At 41.5% G+C, this 23,189-nt stretch overlaps 1 protein-coding gene across 2 annotated transcripts in view; it reads left to right on the top strand.

Moving 5' to 3' along the window:
* Positions 1–21,919, top strand: part of GREM2 (gremlin 2, DAN family BMP antagonist) — a 100,476-nt gene extending 78,557 nt beyond the window's left edge. For both annotated transcript variants that reach the window (XM_014858929.3, XM_070501560.1), the window contains exon 2: positions 20,596–21,919. In XM_014858929.3, coding sequence (XP_014714415.1) covers positions 20,597–21,103 — 507 coding nt within the window. In that variant the 5' untranslated portion in view covers position 20,596 and the 3' untranslated portion in view covers positions 21,104–21,919. The remainder of the gene's footprint in view (positions 1–20,595) is intronic.
* The last annotated feature ends 1,270 nt before the right edge of the window (positions 21,920–23,189 follow it).

Here is a 23,189-nt window from a genome sequence, read left to right as displayed (position 1 = left end):
ATTAAATATGGGTGGCCCTACAGGTAGAAAGAGTTGGCCATATTAAGCACAATCCCCACCATTTGGGCTTCCCTTGGGATACTTACTGCCTTTTCCTGTTTTCTGCTTAAAATATATAAAAATAAGAAACTACAGACAAGAGCACACTCATGTCTTCGTGTGTGGACGTTTATAAGCTGCTTCCATCACTCACAAGACAGAAGCAGGAAAATATGATGCCTTTGGAACTTAGAGCAAAGGAACTAGAAAGAGTAAGGGCCTCAGAGAGGGACTTCAATGGGATCGAAAGCAAAGCTGACCCAAACTACACTTATAGTAAGAGTTTACTTTGCTCCTTTATTCTACTTTTTCTGCTTTCCAAAAAATATGAAGGACAGGATACTGAACCAGATTGTTGGTTCTAAGCTAACGGCCAAAAAAAAAAAAAAGACTTTTGTTGTGTCTACTAATGCAAAAAAACCTTTGAAAAGATAAACATATATGAAAAAGTATAATTCCTGCTCTCAATGAATTTACAATCTAGATGGGGAAAAACGGTCTCATGAAACATCTGCTTTATAGCTGTTCCTCAGAGCAGCTGAGCTGAAAGCAGTCTGCGCTCCACTCTGCCCCGAATCTTATCCTGCTGTCACCATTTTGGGAAAACAGAGTAGAGGTCAAGGTGGTATTTGTCCCATTGTATTCTGCAGCTTGGGTTCCTGTGTTTGAAGGGGAAGGGACAACAGGACCACTAGGGTCCATCGCAACTCTAAGATGTGACTCCTATACTCAAAGCCTTTGAGGGCGAAGGAGGGAAATTGAGCCTAAGGAAAATGCAAAGACAGTGATGAGTGGCCCCCCAAAGAGAGAGAGGAAGAACTATGAGCTTGGGATATACACAAAAAATATTTTCTGAAGTAACTGAGTTTGAGCTGGTTTTTATAACTGGGGAAAGCAATTTCTGACTACAAGTTAATGACCTTTTTATACACCATCTTTACGTCTTTTTCATTTTGCTCTGAATTTCTTTTGCGGAAAATGGAAATAAATTGATTGTATCATCTAGAACAAGAATTGTGCCCCCCTGTTCCCCGAACATACTAGAAAAACACTAAGGGCTAATTTCAGGAGACCGTGAGAAATAAAAAGATGGAGGGAGAAAGAACACTTAATCTCTATCAGGCCAAATATGGCTTCAGATTTTAAAAAAGTAAGTGTTAAGTGAATGCTATATATGCTAAAACCCCGCTTACCCTGACCTGGGGTCCAAAACTAAATACAGAAACTTAGTAGGATTGGCTGGTTCACCAATGAGAATAAAGCACTTTTAATTTTTGGAAAGTGGTGGTCATAAAAACTAGTCCTGTTACCAGGAAAAATAATAAGTGTGAGAAAATAAAGATGGTAACTAAGAAAAAGAAGGCAGGAAAAGAAAATAATGAAGAAGCTAGAAGAAAGTCGTGATAGAAGAATCGATTCAAAGAGGGACGCTAGCAAAGAACCATTATTACGGGCAGGGAGAGAAAAAAATGCTAATTCGAGCTCTACCCCCAACCCAGCATTCAGTGCACGAGCAAATGGCCCCACACACATCACTAACCGTTACTTTTCCTTAAACTAATGTGTGAAATGTACATTTGGAAAACGTAAGGGTGATTCTGCAACTTCCAACAATGTCTGCTTTTTAAAAGAACCCATTATAAGATTCTTTTCTGTAGTTACAAGCTTTTAGCCTAATACATTTTAAATGAATCAATTCCTAAAATTTGGCTTCCACCAAGACTATTATCTCTTGAAGCTGACAATCAGCTTTGTTCCTCCCCCAAACTCAGGAAACTTGAAAAGGCAACACAACATCGTCAACAAGAGCAGTTTAATGCAGTCTGAAAACCCACGGGAGCACTGGTCTTTAGAATTAACTCATATTCTATCAAGAAATAAATTCAGCTAGAAATAGAAACAAAAAATAGTAACGTCAATCTGTACTTTGAGAGTTTTGTTTGCCAATTAGTGCTCAGTGATGCCAAGCCATGCATGCGATTTTCTATCCAAAGCCTCTTCTAACCAAAAGCACAAATTCTGGGGCAGGATCAGAAATTCGTTGCCACAGAGAAAGACGTTTCTTTTTGTTAAAGTGGCTGTTTCCAAATGAGATATAATTCTTTGATCAAAACATAATTTTCAAATGGAGTTAGATTTTCTTATGAATCCATCTGGACAGCGAATCCAGAAACACTTAAGCTTCAATTGTCAATTCTGACCTTCAGACATGGAAGAATTAATAGCCAAAAAGTGATAAAAGGGAGAACACACTTCTCTCCACATAATATAAACTAAGGGTATATTGGCTGTGCAGAATTTTTGTTCATCCTTTAAAAAAAAGGACGTATATAGCAAGAAAATTATTGATTTTGCCTTTTATAAATGACTTAATTCCCCCTGTCTCTCCAACTCCTGGCAGAACTTGATAGATGATAATATTCTAAAACTGCAGTATTTGCTTCTGCACCAGCATCTGTCTATCCCCTTGCCCTTCCAAGAACATATACTCCTTTGCAAAGCACAGGCAGGTCGATTACAGCCAGAATTAATTGGGAAAAACTGACATCTTTAGATACGTGAAAACCAATTCTTTGGCTTCAATGAAAGGACTTTAACAGGCATGATTTGCAAGAACTATGAAATTTTGTTCTTACTGTGAAAGTGAGTAGAAATAACATCGATGACAAAACCTGCTGCTTCATAAGGTGCTACCTTCACTATCTTGGCATCTTTGAAGTGCCTTTGATTGATGCCACATAGGATTTGAGTTTTTGAAAGGTGGGGGATTACATCATGTGTCTATGTCTTACGGCTCCGATTTTCTGCTGGCACTATGAATGTCCCTAGCTATAACGTCATGTTTCAGAATTTTTTAAAATTTTTCAACAAATTCATAAATATTTTTAAAAAATCAAGAAATTTCTCTTGAAGAAGAGTTGCTAACCAATGTGCCAGGGCACGTGGATGGCTCCAGTAGATTATAAATGTGCAGAAATAATCCCCTCAGAAATTCTGAATGGCCGGGAGAGGCCTGGAGCAGACAGAGCCTGAATTCTTTGCCTCCAAGTGTGAACATCCAGAAAAAAACAAAGATATGGGGCTCCTTGTACAAAAATTTACCGAGAATTTCAAGATGGCACAACAATAGATTGTATTCATTTTTAAATATTATTTTATAGTTTTCTTTGGATACTTAAAATGATGTAATTAGAAAGACACATTATTAAACTATAAGAAGGTAAAGAGAATTTTCATTTTTGAGTCATTGTGATATACTGGAAAAAGCAAGGAACTTTTTGTCAGAAAGACATAAATTTGAATCCTGATTCTTCATAATGATGGAAGCTCAGCTTTCTTATCTGGAAGATGGAAATTCACTTCCTTCACAGATATTGAGAAATCTGCTTACTCTGGAAGCTTTATATCTATTAAAGAATTTAATCCTCACATAACATTATGAGCTGGTAGTATTCTTTCCCTAGTTCATAGATGAGGAAACTGTGGCACGACGAGGTGTTCAAGCTCGCTCAAGTTTTCACAGGAACAAGTGGTGGAGATGGGCCTGGAGCCCAGGCAGTCTAGTTCTGGGGTCCAGACTCAAATCACCACTCAACCACCATCTTCTCATGTCTGGTACATCATTGGATCGTACTGGGCTCTTGATAATCATAATAACAAAAATAAAACCCACAACTCAGGCACAGAATCGAGGCTCACTTACCATATGACGACTCTTTTGGCAGCAATAGTTTTTTAGGTCTCTGACATTAAAACCTTGAAACTTTCTCAGAACTGGGAAAAAATATAAACCAGGAGATAATGTCTTTTATTATTATTTAAATCTAGACATACATACAATTACACAAAACAAATAATATTCTTCTGGAGACACAGTATATAGTTCTTTACTTAATGGAAATCCCTATGAAAGATATTTTCTTCCCAGATGACCCCAAATGTATTTTTAAGTTCTGATATCACTGTTCAAAAAAAGGGGGAAAAAGTCTAATGAAATCCCTAAGGAAGGTAAATAAGCTTAGAGAACAACAAAATAAAAATAAAATCACCGATATCCATTTAATGTCTCATTTCGATCAAGAAATAAAGGACTGGATTTTCATTATCAGACATATCAATTAATTATACAGTTGTTGCTAACTTGAATTTGCAGATTTAATCTGGGAATACTTTGCAGTTTCTAAAGAATTGTATTATGAGTCAGGGTTGGAGAGAACTCAGTGACCTTGCTTCCAAATCAAACTTCTCAGAAGTCCGTGGAGCATCCTGGGCGCAGGGGTAGGGGAGCCTGCGTGGGAGGTCTGCCATAAAGGCTTAGATCTTTGTCATTAGAAGAAAGATCCCTGATTTCAGTGACTGAGATCTAGAAACCTTTAGGAGCCAGAAGAGTCATCACCTAGTAATTTAGCATCAACTCTGTGGTGTAGTGGTGGTCCTTTTCATGTTTGAGAGGGGGAATTGTTCAAACGATATAGTTGGTTTGAAATACATCCAGGACAAATGCAAACACCAAGTGGGCTGCCCAGAAACCACACATTGTTTCCTTCAGACAAAAGATAATGATGCACTAATGAGTTCTACCCTCTATTGCTCTCTCTGGAACACAGCCTCAGGAAGAAAACCCACAGAACAAAATGGTTAGTCCCAAAATTTACAATATTTTGCACTGACCCCTATCCCCTTTTCTTTAAGTGCTAGTACTTGTGTTGTTAAGTATTTGTCTTGTTTAACTCATAAATTCCAACCTCATGTAATCTCAAAAGTGCCCTCCCAGAGAGAGAAAGGAAATGAGTAAATGAGGAAAAATAATAAAAGCCTTGCTGATAGAGAGTACCACCAAGAGACTTAAAGGGCTTCTGAGGTATTATCATATTCTAATGTGTTTTGACCTGTTAAATGGGTGGGAAGTAAGAGAGATTAATATTTTAAATTACAGATAGGGAAAGTGAGGCAAAAAGGAGTTGGACTAAAAGGTCCATTGAATAAAAAGCATTTAATAAATAACCAAAACGATGAGTGGAGGAAAAGTTAAAATTCAATTGATTGGACTTGTAAGAGTCTCGAGGATTTATAGGATTCATTGGAATCACTTGTTGTTTCAAGGAGGAACAAGCTTAATGGCACCATTGCACATGGCACTGAAATGATCTATGGCCCTTCTGTAACCTCACAATCCGCCTCCTCCGCATTCCAGCTACCATCTCCTTCCTGTGTGCTTACGCACAGCAACATTTCCAAAAAGTGTTGCCTATAGTTACTGTTTCTACTTCCTCATCTCTCATTCTCTGCTTGTCTCTACTAAATGTGACTTCCTTTTTAAACATCTCCATTGAAATTGCTCTTGTTAAGTTGACTGTCATCTCCATGTTGCCAAATCCATGGGCCATTTTTTTCCCATCACCTACTTGATCTCAATAGCATTCCAATGAGTTCACCTCTGCTTCTTGAAGCACCTTCTTCTCCCGCTTATGTGCCACGACTCACTCCTCATTTACCTTATTCACCTCTGGCTGTTCCTTCTTAGTCTTCTTTGCTTGTTCCTCCTTCTCTGCAAGACTTTTGAAGGCTGGAGAGCCCCAGAGCTGTGTTCTTAACTCTTGTTCTTGTCTCGTGTCTGTCTAAATGCACTCATCCGTGTCCCTGGATTTAAACACCATCTTCCCCCAATGTGTCCATTTCACTCTCACCTTTACACTCATGTTACTAACTTACCCTTTCCGCTTGGATATCTAATAGACTTCTCACTTAACATGGCCAAATCCACTCAATCTAATGACACCCCAACCCAAGTCATTCTCTCTCCTGTCATCCTGGTCTATGTTCCTCATAGCTCTTCCTGCTATCTGAAAATATCTTAACTTTGTATTACTTACTAATTAATTATCTGTGTTTCCTCACTAGAATGTAACTTCCAGGAAAAGAGGAACCGTGTCAACTATCTCCCTAGTTCCTGGTGCCAACAACAGTACCTGGCACACAGGAGGTTCACAGTAAACATTCGTTGAGAATGAATGAATTTCTGTTTAAATGAAAATGCTGACGTGGAGCACTTTGATGGAGAGCTCAGGAACAGTAATTGGCATTATAAAGAATATTCAATGTCTACAAATATCTTATCAGGGTCTTAGCTTTTCAAATAATAATTTAGAAATTTATAATAAATTCTACAACAAAATGAACTATTAATGTGAGCATTTTACATGAAAACTTTCTAAGGAGTGATTCTTAAGACATTTCTTTATGTACAGTGCCTAAAACAAATAGGACCTCAGATGTATTGTTTGTTAAATCAATGTGTCAGGGAAGTAAGAAATTTATTACAATTAGCAAGAAGCAGAGCATGGCATTCAATTATTAAAAATTCTTATCATTAAAGCTCTCCTCCTACAATGTATGTAACAGAAAGCTCATGTACAAAAACCAGAATCATCTGGAAGGCTGTTAAAAAACAGATTGCTAGGCCCAAAAGCACCCCATCTCCTTCCCAGAGTTACTGATTCAGTAGCTCTGGGGGTTGGAGGTGGGAGGCCAAAATTTGCATTTCTAGTAAATTCCCAGGTGACCTTGATGCTGCTAGTCAGGGAACCATACTTTAAGAAACTTTTATCAAAATTATTCGCAATTAATTGTGAAAAGAGGAAAAGGGCCCCAATCGTAAGAAAATAGAAGGAAATTTTAGCCGTATCTTCCAGAATTATTGTGCTCGTCTGTTACTAAGTTACCCAGACAACTCACTTTTTCTTTTATTATTTTATGCTTTCTATTAAGATAGAAGGATATTGTCCCATTTTATGTCAAAACTTCTCCTTTATTACCAGGTGTTTATTAGACACACTCGTGGACATTTTCATACGGATGCCTTATTCACGGATCTCCTTTATTCTTCACCAGCAAATTCTCCTGTGTTTATTTAGAGAAGAATCTCTTCCAAATAATTTTTGCCCCTCACTATTCTTCTGCATTGCAATAGTAACTGAGTCTTCAAAAAAAAACTCTATTATATTTAAAATTATTTGCCAAAGCAAACAAAAGTCACGATGAAAATGGTTTGACACGATGAACTGAGAAGATTCATTCTTAGTGGGGGCTGCAGCAGCCACCTCATCCATCGATCCCTGGACCAAAGACACTCGATTTCCTAAACAAATACTCAAACCCATCAAATCTTAAGAGTGCGGAGTTCTCTTAGTGAAAAGCAATGCTGTTTCCAGAGATCTGTATTAGTATGATACTCCAAAATTAACATACACAGGGGTTCATAGAATTACCTATAAAGTTGAAAATTGGATGCGACCTAAACAGAAGAATAATTAAGTACACTGAACACACGCATGTGTTAGAAGATTAGATAGCCGTTGAAAATTATTTGTATTTCTCTTTAATGTTTCTGGATTCCCAAATTTTCTACAAATAGCAAACAGAATTTTTGTAACCCAAATTAAATTACTTTAAAGACAAAAGGATTAAGTTTTTCAAAAGAAAGGCAAATTAACTTACATTACACATAGTGCCACTTTTCACCAAGACAGATATCTCTTTTACGACATCCCTGAAAAATAATCACAAAACCGTCATCTGCATTTTTTCTCAGATTTACATACTTTTTTCGCTTGGGGGTACAATGTTTAATTTTTATTGATTTAGATTTTAACCAAAAACTGAGTTTTGTCCGTAAGATAGTTTTATATTAATTCCTCTGCTTGTTTTTTTAATTGAGATGAAATTTACATAACATAGAATTAACCGTTTTAAAGTGCGCAATTCAGCGGCATTTAGTAGATTCACGATGTTGTGCAATCACCAGCTCTCCGTACTTCCAAAACATTTTCATTACCCCGAAAGGAAATTTTGTAACTATTAAGTAGCTCCTCATTGCCCCTCCACTCGCAGCCTCTGGAAACGACCAATCTGTGCTCTCTCTCTCTCTGGATTTACATGTTCTGGATGCCATTCACTTTTTAAAGAGCTACGATTGTTATTTTTAAAAACATGTATATTGAATAAGGATACTTCACCCTGGTTGACCTGCTCACTGCCCCCAGCCTGCTCCAGAGTAACAAGGAGGGGCTTAATTGTGACTTCTGCGTGACAGCCCTTCAACTGCAACTCTCGGGGATTACTCTTCCTCAACACCCACCGCCACCATCGCTAGTGCCGCCATCAAATACCTATGACCTTCTTCATATTAAATACACAGGGTTCCTTATATGGCCCCTTTCACCATAGTAGATACCTGCTTATGGATTCTCTTTAGCTTTTTAAGTTCTCACTCAACATGTGTTGTCTGAAAGAGACCCCAACTTCCTGGAGAAGTGGAAGGAGTAAGAGACAGGCAGGTCATAAGAATCCAACGAGCTGGTTCCTGTGCAGTCTCTGCATGTACGTTACTGCCAACCCTCACCGCGTCTGAGCTGCTGTGGGCCACGTCCCTGGTTTGCACCTTCCCCGGGGGCCCTGCGCAGGGATCTCTCCCAACATCGCTCTCCGTGGAGCTGCAGAATTCGCAGCACACAGGCTTGAGAAGAGAGGCATCCTAAGTGGAAACATACATCCCAATTATGTGCAAATCATCTCCTTCACATCTTCCTGTCACAAACCATTAAAGAAGTCCTCTACTCTAAACACGGGGAAATTGCTCAAAGAAAGAAGACATCTTAGATGTAAATTTCAATGAACTTCAACACTGATTTCTGTGTCTAACTGGATTAGTCTCTGGCCTTATTAATGAGGATATAATTAATGAAGTTTGCCCTGGGCAGTGGACCAGAGCCCAGATCATTATATTTTAGACAAATAATTTAGCCAGTGTTTTTCAAATATGGAGTGCTTATTAAAAGTGCCATTTTTCAGGTTCCAGCCCAAATCTTGAGAATCAGAATTCCTGCAATAGGTGGGCCTGGGATCTGCATTTTTAACAAATTCCCACGTGTGTCTTATTGATAATGAAGTTTGAGGACCACTTATTAAAGAAAAAGTGTCCTGTATTGAATTTGTTTTGAATACAATAATAGATATTGTTAATAGAACTTGCTGTATGGAAAACTGTGCCAATACTTGTGTTTGGAAATGGTATATTAGAAAATATTTGATAAGCTTGGCTTAAGGTACAACTAGTTCTGTTTGATGTTAACAAGAAACATTCCCTACGAATACTTCAAAAGTTCAGTAGAAGGCCTTTTTATTTACATTATTTATAATTAGGCTGATCCAAGGAAAGATCTAAACAGAGAGTTATAAAAAGCAGAATGGACACCAAACATATCATGAGCACATGTGCACTCAGTAAATATTTGCTGCATGAATGGTATACTTAAATTTGCTTTATTTCCCCCCTAAAAAGGCAAAGGCATGATTCCCTTAACATCCCAGGCTTTCCCCTTCTCAAATATCAGTTGCATTCTGACTGTTTGGATACCGGCAAATACAACATCTGTAATTTCTCTAAAATATTAGATATTCATCCATCTATTCAATAAATATTTGTTGATCATATACTGTGCATGGGGACCTGTGCTAAGTTCCAGGGATTTGGTGGTGATCAAACAGACTCGGTCTGTCCTCTGATGGAGTTTTCCAATGTAGGGAGCTGGTAAGTTAGGTGTTTGGGAAGATGAATTATTTGAAAAACAAGAGACATCTCAGAAAAAGTATAGGGAACTTCAATCTGGGGCATCAGCTGGGCACTTGCCTCATGTTCTTTAGCTTTTCAGGGGGATATTGCTTGGGTTGTTGATGTTGTGGTTCAGAAAGTAATTCCTACCCTCTCCAGTTATTCCATTTACCTCACTCAGAGTGAATCCTTAAATATTTGGAAGGCTAGACGAGTTATGGTTTATCAGCAAAATTTCAGAGTGTAATAAACAAGATCCATTGCACATTATCTTCACTTCTTCCCCTGCAATCTTGCTCCCACCCCCACCACATCTCTGAAGCTCCTCCAGCCATGATCACCCTCATAATGCAGTTAGCGCTTCAGTCTGCCCGCCAGAACTTACAGCTGAGGCTGTTCCAGCCCTTCCTCGGCCACCTTTGTAGGTTTCCTTTCCTTGCTCCGTTGAAAAGCTTGTGCCGCCAGAGCTCTGCCCTCAGCCTACTTCTTCTCTTAGCTCTAACACTGAGTGATCTTACTACTCCCATATAATGGGCATCACTTCAGATCCACCCTCGGACGACCATCTTCTACCAGACATCTTTGTTTCCTTGTGCCATAGAGACTCCCCTGCCAACCAGCTCTTCCTCCCATGGTCTCTATCATGGGAATGGATAGATACCGAGATTTCCCCACACATCCATTCAACCACTTCAACATGTTAAAGCCCAAATACCTAAAATGTTTCCTTTTGTTCTATCCCCATTGTCCCTCTAGTTCAGTCTCACATCCTTTCTTTCATGAATGACTTAAATAGCCGATTAACAATTCTCCTGCTTCCAGGGTTAATGTCACTTTTTGTTTATTTATCTCGTTCCTGACATGAAGTTGATGTCTTATTCAGCTCTGTATCCCGACCCTTAGGAAAGTGCATGGAACACAGAGAATGAATGAACGAACTAATTAATGCTTACATCATTAGTAAAAGTGTTGCCTATTATAGGCTCAGAAATGGAGACTGGTTTTGGTATTGGTATTCACTTTTACTAAGTTTTCGACACGTTTATTTTTTAAGTTTTTCCATGACTCCTTGTCCATTGGCATGTTTTAAGTCTCCCGGTTTTCTCTGGTTATGTTTGTTTTCTTTGGTCAAGAGCCTTGAATTTGCCCTCTAATTTGTCTGAGTTCAGCATCGGTTGTCAATAGGAACGAACCTGAAAAAGGCAGGGTGCGTAAGACTTAACACCAGCTGATCCAGGCTTCTTGTTTCAATTAAATTACTTAATATGGGACTTTCCAGGCCTCTATGGACCCATTAGCCAACAGAATGTTTTGAAAAACTGTCAGGAAAGAGAAGTTGCAGAATTCAAGAGACTCGAGTGCGTGAATAGGAGAGTAACAAAGCCTGAACTCTTTCTTCATAACATTTACATGTGGACATAACGTTTTTGCCTATCAAAGAATTCAAGGTTGAATTATTCTTCTTGCCCAGTATCATTAACACAATTTGCACTCTTAGAAATAATACTATAATATGATAATCTACTTTAATATGCCTTAGTGTGCTATTCTGTAAACATTTGTAGTTCTAAATCTATATAACCTCTCACAAACTTTTTAATTGACGTCTAAAATTTGCAGTGGATGTCATTTAAAGAATATTGCAAAGTTGATGTTTTAAAATACATTGTTTTCAATAATCTTCTTAACGTCTCTAGAAGAATCCAAATACCATAATAGCTAAATCCTATAGCTATTTTTTTGCCCACTATTATACATTTTTAAAAATACATGTAGAAATACTTCTTTAAACAAAATTTTACATTATTTTTTCTCTTGAACTCATATTTCACTCTGGTTCTCCCCACAGAATTTTTCCTAAAATAAAATGTTTGTGTTTGAAAGTCTTTATTTTTCACGCTGTCATTCTTTTCAAAAGTATGCACGTAAATTTTCATTTCAATTCTGTTGTCATAAAGCTTTAACTATTTAAATTATCCCTGTGGATTGATTACTCATTAGAGTAAAGAACAGTATTTGATCAAAATAGTATAAATATGTTACAAATTCAGTAAATAATTATTAAATACACAAAGGTAAATTTCAATTATTTACTTGTCTTTAAGAGATGCTCCATAGATGGAGATTTGTTGTTTTATATGTTTTCATGAACGAATAATCCTTATTTCCAGGAAGAGACAAGATTTGGCAGACATTTTCTGTGCATGTGCGTATGATTAATTATGCATATAATATATACTAAGGAAGTATGTTCTTTGTCATCTCTTTGCTCCAGCAACTCTCCTTGGTAAATGGTCTTCAAACTGGCATCTGAACATTCCTGGGAGTTACAGAAAGACTTTCCGAAGGGGTCTGTGACTAAGGGTAGTTTTAGAGGAATCAGTATTCAAATCCTAAACCTCCATTTGTTCCTTCTCTTCTAAGAGATCTGCTGGAGAAAGCGTCTACGACCAGACAGGCAAGTTCTCTTTTTCTGCTATTTCAGGATGGCCTTCTTCCACTTGTCAAAAGAAAGCTATGGCTCTCATCCACCCTGCTCGTATGGGGGTGTATCGCCTGAGGTATAACAAAGCTCTAGGTAGGCACCAAATAAAGGGACAATTCTGTATTGGTGCGCTCACTAAAAAGTAGATGACTAATAAATCCTTTTTCAAGTCAGGCTGTTTCCAATACTTTGCTTTAAGTCAAAATTGAAGGAGGATCTAATTAAATTGTCAGCTGATATAGCACCAAAAATAATTTTTTGATGATCACTATGTGATTTTTCACATGTAAATGAAAAATTTTAAGAAATGGAGATATTCTTTGCTATTAAAAACAAATTTCTATTACAATCTATTTATGTGAACATATTTCCTCAATATATGGTTAATTCAATGTCCTAACAACATTAAGTAAGCATTCACTTGCTTTCCATTTTGTGCTCTGTACTGTGAAAATTCGTCTTTCATCCCATGCTTGTACCCATGATGGTGGCCATAGACTTAGTCATCAGATCTTTGCATAATCACAACCAAAAACCAAGACAATAATTTCTCCTGGCATGTCTTTTTCCTGGGAGGCTGTGCCTTGCATCTTAATAGGCATGGTTGCATCCTTGCCCATACCTAAATCAATCACTTATAAGAAGGGGAGAGTAACCAGTAGTCTTGGGCCAACCAACTTTCCAGTCCAACTCCATGGCATGTAGGAAGGCCCATGAAGAACTTGGACTCCAATGCTCAAACAAAATTGTGCTTCTCTTAGCAAGAAAGAATGGGGACTTTGGCTCTCACATGGTAAATTAACACCTTTACCAAGGTTTTTATCAGGGTCTGTCCTAATGCTCAGCTCTCTGGTTTGGGTGAAAGGATAAATATTGTGCTGTTCATTGAGATAGGAACTGTTAGAAGAGGAAGTGAGAAAATAGGATGAGATTTGGAACATGCAGAATTTCGGGTGCCTACAGGACATCCGGGGAATGTTTAGTAGGTAGTTGGGCTCGAGTCTGGGAGTCATGAGCAGAGAGCTGGCGGTTGAAGTCATTGGCACAAGCGAAATTCTTCGTAGGAATGTGAGGAATAAGAAAACAGGGTTAGGGAAAAATCCTTGGGGAACACCAACCAACCTTTTAGAGGAAGCCAGAAAAGAGATGGAAAGACTGAAGAGAAAGGAGGAAAAAGACTTTTGTCATGAATTCCAGAGGAAATAAAAAGGGGGTCCACAGTTTGGCCAGGCTCCGCCGTGTGCTCCGTCACCATCCCTGTGCACTACTATCCAACAAGTGAAACGAAGGAGCTTGATGGAGAGAGTGCACGGGGGACATGGATGGAGTCCATGGCAGGAGGCTTTTGATTTTGCTCCAAGTGTTTGAGAGCCTCTCTGATTTTATGTCTACACAGACAGAAAATCTATACCCTGCTCTCAGGGAAGCGGAAGCCTGCTGTGCTAGAAGCTTGCTCTAAACACGCAGGCTCTCCTAGGAGGCGATGAGGAGGGGTTGAGGAGGGCAGAATCACTGCTGTATGACCGATCCCTGGAGCAACAACCTAAAACCTTCATCTGGAAAAAAAAAAAAAGGTTCTGCCCAGTGGCTGCAGAGAACAATGTCACTGGCTATCAAATTCTTAATGGATGGCTCATAATTTCTTCCTTCCTTTCAAATAAAACTCATGGGCCCTTTAGCTCAGAGAGTTCTTGGAGCATGACTTGATCCCAGTGCTACATTCTTCATAACAGCAACATGGAACAGGGTTGGGGTGGAGGTGGGGGGCTGGCAAGTGCCATTAACGCCATTTTACAGAGGGGAACCTGGAGAAGCCTGGGAATGAGTCACATAGAGTCACGAAATGAGCTGCTCTGAGCCCAGAAACCTCGTTCTCACTCCCGTTCCCAAGTGGCCCTGCTCGAGAGAACAGCCACTACGTGTGGATAAGTGCACAGCATTTCCAGAGCTTTCCCAACCATTTTCTCATTAACTCAATGCTTTGCTGCCATCTTGCCTCAGTGTTACATTTCCCAGACTGAGCTCATCCCAACAATGTCTTCCCAGATTAAAAACTCTGATTATAAATTCCCAAATGATACACTTGCCATCCAGAAGTCAAAGTAAGTAATGATAAGATCACTTCTTCTTTGCTTGAAAACCTTTTTGAAAACATAGTATAACTTTTCCAGATGAAATTAAACTTCTCCTGGAACAAAACCATAGTCAGTGTTCCACTCAGGCAATGTCACTTGGGAAAGTAAATGAATCCATTTGGATTTCAAACTTCTGAGTCATGAGGGATGCCCTAATCATTCTGCTTTGAAATTGCAAGTCACTTCCTATTCTTCTCATGACAGGTTGGAAGATTTATAGTTAGTACTTCTTATTTTTCCTTTCCTAATATTTTAATCTCTCTCTCTAACTTACAAGCAGTTGCAATCATTCCTTCTCAGCATGCCACTACTGCATTTGAGGTTGGAGATCAACTCCATTGTAATCAGAGAGATGCAAATTAAAATGAAATAAGATGGCATTTCAAATTTTTCAGATAGAAAAAAAGCAGTAAATCTGGCAACACCAAGTGTTAGCAAGTATGTCCAGCAGAGAGACTGGTGCATTACCCAGGGGAGAGAAAACTGCTACAAGCGCTTGGAAAGTAACTTGGCAAAACTTAGTCAAGTTCAAGTTGTACATATCCTGTGACCCAGCAATTCCACTTCTCGGTGTCTCCTCCAGAAAAACACTAACAGATGGGCATAAATAAACACATGTAAAAATGTTCAGTGCAGCGCTGTTGGCTACAGCGAAAAAAGTAGAAGCAACCCAACTGTCCCTCGGTCAGGTTTGGTATACTGTGCTTTATTATTGAACAATCGAGATGAATAGACCCCTTCTGAAAATACCCACATGTGTGAAATCTCAAACACCTATCTTTGAATTAAAAAGTTGCAAAAGAAGAGTGTGGTACTATTTATGTGAATATCACATATGCACACAGAGACACACCCTCATACACAAAACATAAGCAGTAAAAAGGGAAAAGCGTCAATAGTAATGACATACACCGACGTCGGGACGCTGGTCCTCTCCATGAGGGTGGGAGAGGATGGAAGGACGATACTGAAGCTTGACCTATGTTGTTCTTTTTCTTTCAAAATAGAAAGAGATTGCAAAATAAAGATGGGAGACATTAATATCATTTTCATCTTGGTAGTGGGTACATAGGATTTGTTATATGTTCTGTCTTGAAATGTTTCATGGTTAGAAATTTTAAAATTCAAAGCTACTTTTCCAGCAAAAGTGCCTAAAAGTGAAGGGAACGCCATGTCTGGATTGGATAGGAAAAGTTTGGAGTAGAATTTGGCAACGTTTTTCTGTAAAAGACCTATACTAAATGGTTTTGACTTGGTGGGCTCTGTGGTCTCTGTCCCCACTACTCACTCTGTCCTTTTAGCACAAAAGACAGCCATAGAGAAAATGTAAATGAATGGGCGTGGCCATGCTCAATGCAACTTTGTTTACCAAAACAGACCTCAGCTTTGGGTTTGGCCAATGGGCCATAGCTTGCCTCAGATAACAGCTGCTGGAGGTAACAGGCTTCAGCAGACAAGCAATCTTAGGCTAAGGGGGTGATCTAAAGGAAGATCCCCGGGCCAGGGACAGCCACCTCTGCCTCTAGAGTTAGGGCATTAGGTGGGAGCCAGACCACCACTCTCCCAGCCTAAGAATCCAAGTCATGAATGAAGTACCTCTGGTACTCATAGAACGAATAAAACTCATAAAAATAATCTCAGAAGTCTAACATCACTGGGGATTTTCTTTTGGAGTTTTCTGTTTGGTTTTGAATCTGTTTTCACGGGGCTGTGGGAGCAAGTTTGTCCCAGATGTGCTTGCCGATACTCAGTCCTGGATGCTTCCCTTCAGCCTCCCAAGGACGCCCTAGAATTCTCAAGCCACAGAAAGTGTTTGAGCCCCATCTCATTCGCCACTCCCGCACAGCCCAGTACTGCCTCGAGCTGATCTCGAAGACTCAGCAAGGTCACTCTGGAGTGAGTTCTCAGCTTAGCTGCTCCCTTGGCCTTCGGTCACTCACATACACCTTTTGGCAAGGATGATTCCGCACTGCTACATTCTTTCCTAGAAATTAGAAAGCTTTATTGCTCAAGCTCCTATTTAGAACCCCTTGACACCTCTAAGAAGGTTCGATAAAAGGGGAAAGTTATTCTTTAGCTGCCTGGTTACTACTTCAGCCTGTGCAGCCCATGTTCTGGCATCTACCAAGGCCAGGCCCCAGGGCGTTCACTTAAGAGGAAAGTGCTTCCACTACCTCCTCCTGTGCACAGCCCACTTTGGCCAACCCAGTCTGCTTAACCCATCAACATTTACAGCCTTGGCACCCTCTGCAAATTGACAACATCGTCAGGCCACAAGGGTGATTAATAAAACCAACAGGATGTATTTATGAGTTTCTTCTGATACAAGCCAAACACAAGCTGTGAGGGTAAAATGCAGTGTCCTCGTGCTGTCGGGACTGGCAGTTGTGGCAGCATTCCTGAGAGGTTAATTGGATGCCAACAATTTCTCTGAGGAGAAAAGAGATTCAGGGCAGAGCAGGACTCTGGCACGCTAACTTCAGGTCCTGGTGGGGCCACTAACATGTGTGTGCACCGATGGTCAGTGAAGCGAAGAAAGACCATGCTCATTCTCTCCCTGCCGTGAACCCCACACAGTTAAGGGCTGATGGAGTATGTGCCGTGAGCAACAGCTGGCTCAACTGTCTTAATGCCCTTGAAGTCAAGAGGATACAACCTAACAGTCACCGCAGCAAAATACCTCTTGCCTACTCAGCTGTCCTGACACTGAGATGCCAGGTCCTTGGCACTCCTACTGTTGCTGTGTGTGAAGGAGAAAAGAAACAAGTTGTTGGGAAGAAAAGAAGAGCCCGGCTTGGCCCCAGTCATTGAGCTTTCATGAGCCTCGTTTCCCCATCCTGAAAATGGAAGGTTTGCTTTTCTTCTTAGGTTCTTGTGAGACGTAACTTCTAAGGGTGATTGCCAGATGTTCTGAAAATGTTTTAAAGCCTTCAAAGAATGTATGTTGTTAATCACCATATCTAATACTGTTGACTCTACGAGTGTTTGCCCCAAATTGATCTGAACATGTTTTAGCTCTGTTCTTCCTGACAACAGCTAGGACCTGTTGAGTGAAAGCACACATTTTTGAGCCCATCAGAGATGCATGTGAAGCTGTTACTGGAACTAGCAGTGGGGGACCAGGCTGACTCTGTAAATCTTTCCTGGCTAGGACTTGCAAACTTTTGGTTGTGTTTACTCAGAATGTTAATAATTTCGGAAATTATTAAAATGGAACCAACATACTTTCTTTTTAAGAGACTATTGAGATCGCAAATCATTCTGCAAATATAATAAGCTTTGTAAGCTGAGTGAGTCCAATATTCAAAGCTTGCCATGAGCCTGCTGGAAGTGTGGCCATTTTCATATGACACTTCATGTGTGGAGCTAAGCAGGCATGGGAAAAGTCTCTTAAAAACTCAGCCTGAGAATTTCAGTCATTGTCTTGGACAAAATGTTTTTACAAAAAAAAAAACTCCCCTTTTTGCCTCTTTGCTTTCAAGTTTTTACTTCCCTCACCCCATGTCATCTAAGTTTACCCAACTCCTGCACTTCTGGCAGTGTCATCACCTGGAAGAATCCCATTCAGATTTTGAGAGACTCATTTAGCTGTTACTTCCTAGGCATCTTCTGTTTCCTCTCCAGGAAGAATGGATGATGCTCTTTCCCTGTGCCCTTACTATCCCCTGGGGCCACTGGTGCCCATGGAAATCACCAGAAGCAATTCTTTAAAATACAGATCTCAAGCTCCACCCCAGCTTTGCTGATTCAGAATGTTTGGGGGTGGGGCTCAGGAATCTACAGTCTAAAGCATCCCAGGTGATCCATATGTTGTTGGTCCTAAGATCACTACCAGGAGCGCCTGTGCCATCGTTCCTATGAAACTGTTGCACTGTAGTTTGCACGCCTTTCTCTATCTTCTTAATTGCCAGCGTGTTGAAGGCAATGAGACACACGGTATTCATAGTTCATTCAACTCATGTTTACTGAGTGCCAACTATATACCAGGCAGTGTTCTGAGTGCAGGGCAGTCAAGGACGAATCAGCTTCTCTCTTGGACCTTACATTCCAGTGGAGGAAGTCAGACAATACAAAAAGAAATAAGATCATTAACCACTATCTATAAAATGGTAAGTGCCACAGAGAAAAACGAAGCTGAGAAGCAGACAGTGAAAGCCAGAGTTGTGGTGAAGTTCCCACGAAGGCCTCACTGGGAGGTGACAATTGAGCAGACTTGGAGACTGTGTGGGAGAAAGCCATAAATGGGGGGTGGGGGGGCCGTACAATTCTGGGGGAAAGGCTCTAGAGCAGAAGAATGCTGAACACATTCTAGAAACAAAAAGGTGGTCAGTGTAGCTGGAGCAGAGTGAGCAAGGAGGAAAGAGCAGGCGAAGAGGACCCATGAGATAAGGACGCGGGGAGCAGAGCTCGTCAGGGCTCATCCGATGCTGAACAACTTTGTCTTTGTCTCCGAGGGAGGTCCTGGAAATCACAATGCTTATCACAATGTTTGCTCCAGAACAAGTAATAAATACTTGACGAATGAAGGAATCTTCTGCTCAGTGATATGCACAACCTCTTGTGACTTAGACTAATAACAGTGACACAGAGAAATGTTTTAGCTTACATTTTTTTATGTCGTACATTACATCCCCAGAATTTATTTATCTTATAACTGAAAGTTTGTACCTTTTGACCACCTCTCTATCAAGCTATCTATCTAGCTTAGATATTTTAACACATATTTTTAACAAAGAGGCTGCTAAAGTCACTTGGAGCCAGGATGTGTGGATTCAAATATACTGGCTGTGTGATCTTTGAAAGTTACACAGCCTCTCAGTGCCTCTGTTTCTTCATCCATATAATGGGGGCAATAAGACCTATTGCATAGAATAGTGAGCATTATGTTTATACATGAAACTGTAAGAGTGTCTTATGTGTTTTGAGCACTAATAAATATTATCATTAGCATGAATATATTTGACATTTGTAATAATTCAAAGAGCTTAATATATGATAAATTTTAGTCATTATATATGCTTATGCCTGCTATATATAATATTGTAATTAATATACATTATGTAACTATATAACGTTCTTTCCATATAATTTTTACATGCCACTTTTTGGGGTGTACATATTAAAGGAATGAGCGTTTCATGCAGATCCGTGAGTGGTAAACTATGCCAAAAGAGAGTGAATAAATGTGAAGATAGTGGTAAGGATGAGCACAAGCATGAAGATGAGAGTTACAGTTGTAAAAGCAGACAAGAATCATCTCTATTGAGGGGTGTTGCTGTCCCTGAGGGTATTCATGAAAATATAAGAATAAAAACTGTGAATTAATTTCTGAAGAAGTCTTTCAGTCAGACTTTGGTTTGCTTCCTACAAGACCTGGTTTAGAGTAAAAACAATTTCTCTCTAGTCCCCACCCCTGCTGGACTTGTGTCATGGTCCCCTAATACACAGACTGAAGAGACAGTCCACTCATGTGGGTCACCACCGCATTGTTCTAAGGCAGTGTTCACACAGACTTGGAAATTTCTTAATTCACGACTAGGAAGCGGTTTCCACTATGAGAATCTAATTCATGACTCTTATTTGAATTGTTTGAATATCTCTGTGCAGATGTTAAATGTTATTATTTGTAAATATTACTTTTCCTAATCTGTGTCCATTCCTAACTTTCATAGTCATTTTTAAGAAACTTGTGAACCGTGCCCACCTTTCCTTCTGTTTTTATTAATTTCCCTGAGCATAATCATGTCTAGCGGTTAATTTTCAGGGCTCCAGAGGCAGACCTCTGGCTCCGGATCCCCGGCCTTTACTTAGAGATTGTGCGACCCTGGGCAGATTCCTCAACCTCTGCGGTTCTCAGTTCCTTCACCATGAAGTAGGGATGATAAATGGCGCCACCTCCAACATAGGGCTGTTTGAGCATCAAATGAGACATCCATGTGCAGCACTTAGGACACGCTGGGCACATCCTACCATGAGCTGACATTGGGCACTAACTATCATTGGTACTTGGGCCACCTGGCTTCAGCTATTTTGACGGCCTTTGCTTTGCAATTCTGTGGTTGTGTTTTCTAACTGTATTATCGCTCAGTGACCATTCTGCCCACCTCCTTGCCTTCGGGGCAGTATTTAGGACATCTTCCTTGCTGTCTGTAAGTGTACCCTTTAACCATTTCTCACCTCCAGCTGCCCCCGGGCATCCAGCAGCCAGCCTCGCCCCACCTGCCTGCACTCCTCCTCATAAAACCGTAAAGCGATCACGGGAAGCCGGTGCCGCGTGCGATTACCCGCCCCAAACAAACCCTCTAACGCTTTTCTCGTCGTTGCAGGATGCTCTGGAAGCTTTCCCTGTCCTTGTTCCTGGTGGCCGTGCTGGTGAAGGTGGCGGAGGCCCGGAAGAACCGGCCCGCGGGAGCCATCCCCTCGCCTTACAAGGACGGCAGCAGCAACACCTCGGAGAGATGGCAGCACCAGATCAAGGAGGTGCTGGCCTCCAGCCAGGAGGCCCTGGTGGTCACCGAGCGCAAGTACCTCAAGAGTGACTGGTGCAAGACGCAGCCGCTGCGGCAGACGGTGAGCGAGGAGGGCTGCCGCAGCCGCACCATCCTCAACCGCTTCTGCTACGGCCAGTGCAACTCCTTCTACATCCCGCGGCACGTGAAGAAGGAGGAGGAGTCCTTCCAGTCCTGCGCCTTCTGCAAACCGCAGCGCGTCACCTCCGTCCTCGTGGAGCTCGACTGCCCCGGCCTGGACCCTCCCTTCCGACTCAAAAAGATCCAGAAGGTGAAGCAGTGCCGGTGCATGTCCGTGAACCTGAGCGACTCGGACAAGCAGTGAGCGCGGCGGGACGCTGCCCGCCCTGCGCGCCCGGCCGCCGCCGCCTCCGTCCCTGTCCTCCGAGCCACCCACACGCTGCCGGCGTCCCCGCAGCAGCAGCACGTCTCCGGGGGCTGACGGTGTCCTTGTCACGAGCGCGGACCGCAAGTGGAGCTTCGCTGATGTGTTTCTGACCGACCCCGGGCCTCACCTGTGCCTCCCAAACCAGGCCCGAAGGAAGATGCTGGAAAATCACCGCCCACCACGCAGCAGTCGGAGAGGATCTTTCAGGTGACGCGCTGTCAGTCCGGCATGGATGTTTCCACCATGTGGAAAAGCGAATATTGCCTTGGCCTGACCCTACACTCCAGCTCGCCCCTTCCCCGTGCACCGAAGGATGCGTCAGTCCGCAGAGCAGCCCCTCCAGCCTCTGCTGGCCCCCGGCCCGCTGGCTGGGAGGGTTCGCTCTGGGGGCTCGAGGGCTGCCCTCTGCGCTGCTGTGATGCGGCTTGGACAAGGTCTGTAAAGAAGATGTCCCTGGGCTGGGAGGTTCTCCTAAGGAAGCTGATGCCAAGAAGACAACTTGAGCCACTTGGATCACCAAGTGGGCTTCCCTGGGGACCTTGCTCACAGCAGGCCACGGTCTCCCCCACCCCCAGCCACCGGCGCCTCTTTTTCCTCACTTTCCCCATCGGTGGACTAAAGATGAACTCTGGTGTGCATGCTATTATCGCTGCAATTAGAATATTGTTACACACAAAGGTCTCCATATTAACGCTGGTTTCATAATTGACCTATATTGTAAAGAGCTGTTAAAAAGTATTTTAGACCTCTCCATGTATTGTTTCACGTGTTTTCACTCTGGCTTTGCAAGCAGCATTCTGAGTAAGGACCAGAGCAGGGGGGTGACCTGCCCAGAAGGTGTTTTACTCAGAAGTAATGCGTGGTCAGCAGTTCACTGTCATGCACCTATTCCTAGACTGCGCAGGGAGATGGGAGGAGTTGTGATTTTTACATTGAACTCATATTTCACTGAAGACACGAAAGCATTGTGGCATACGTAGGAATGGGGGTGTGAGGGATGGCTGTAGGGAGGGGATGCACTGGGAAGTTGTTACCCAAAACTCAAAAATCCCTATAATATTTAGTATGCATATATGGAGTGAGAAAGTATACTATTTCACTGCCATGACTCTAAGCAAGAAATATTTCCTGTTAAAAGAAAGAAATATTTAAAATTATAAGGAGCTGGGTCACTTTGTGGTATAGGAGGAAGTAAAGGCTAAAATCTAGAGAATAGAAATCTAGTTGAACTGTCCTGCAGAAAGCAACTGGCTTCCTTTTCAAAGAACGGACTTCAAAAAGATGAGAAAACATTAGGTCACCTTTCATTTTTTATTTGAAATGTTGAGGTTTTCGTGTTGTGGTCTCTTGACACAAGGTTGACATAATTTATTTCCCTGCAAAGTTATACCTACTTTGAGTCCCTTTGCTAAATTGCCCACTAAAAGCTTCCCTGTGAGTAATGTTTCTGGAATCTGATAAATGTGAATGAGATGCCATTGGTGGGAAACAGCATACTTTGAAAACCTTTCGCTGGTAATTCCTCAGCACTCAGTCTCAAGTGCTCCTGCCATGGGGACTCCGAAAGGCCTGCTTCCTAGTTATGTGAGAGACCCTCTTCAAGCTGCTCTGGGAACTGAGGCTTCCTGACCTTAGGCAGCGTGCGGGGCGTCACCTGACAGCAAGGATTTGGGAGGGGTGTGGCACATGGGTGAATCCATTTTCTGCCCATGCACAGCTGGTTTCATTGCTGTTACTTCTGTAACACCAGGAGACCTGAGCAGCATATGCTATTGTAAAGAGGGTCTTGGCTTCAGAAATGGGTTTATACAGCCCTAAATCAGGTGGCAGAACTCAACAGACAACCTTGAGAGCTTGAACGTGCGGATGGAGAGAAAGACCAGGAAGGGTGTCCAAGTTCAGAACTGATTTTCGCATTAGTGGAAAACCTCAAGGCAGACTCAGTAGAAAGACAGGCAGCAGAAAAGCTGTGAAGAATGTAGGTCCATGTGATTGTGATGGAGGCTAATGGAGTGGAGTAGGA

This window comes from Equus asinus, chromosome 30, assembly GCF_041296235.1.
Source record: "Equus asinus isolate D_3611 breed Donkey chromosome 30, EquAss-T2T_v2, whole genome shotgun sequence".
Classification (NCBI taxonomy): Eukaryota; Metazoa; Chordata; class Mammalia; order Perissodactyla; family Equidae; genus Equus; species Equus asinus.
The sequence above is the reverse complement of the archived record's forward strand: the minus strand, read 5'-3'. Positions and strand labels throughout refer to the sequence as shown.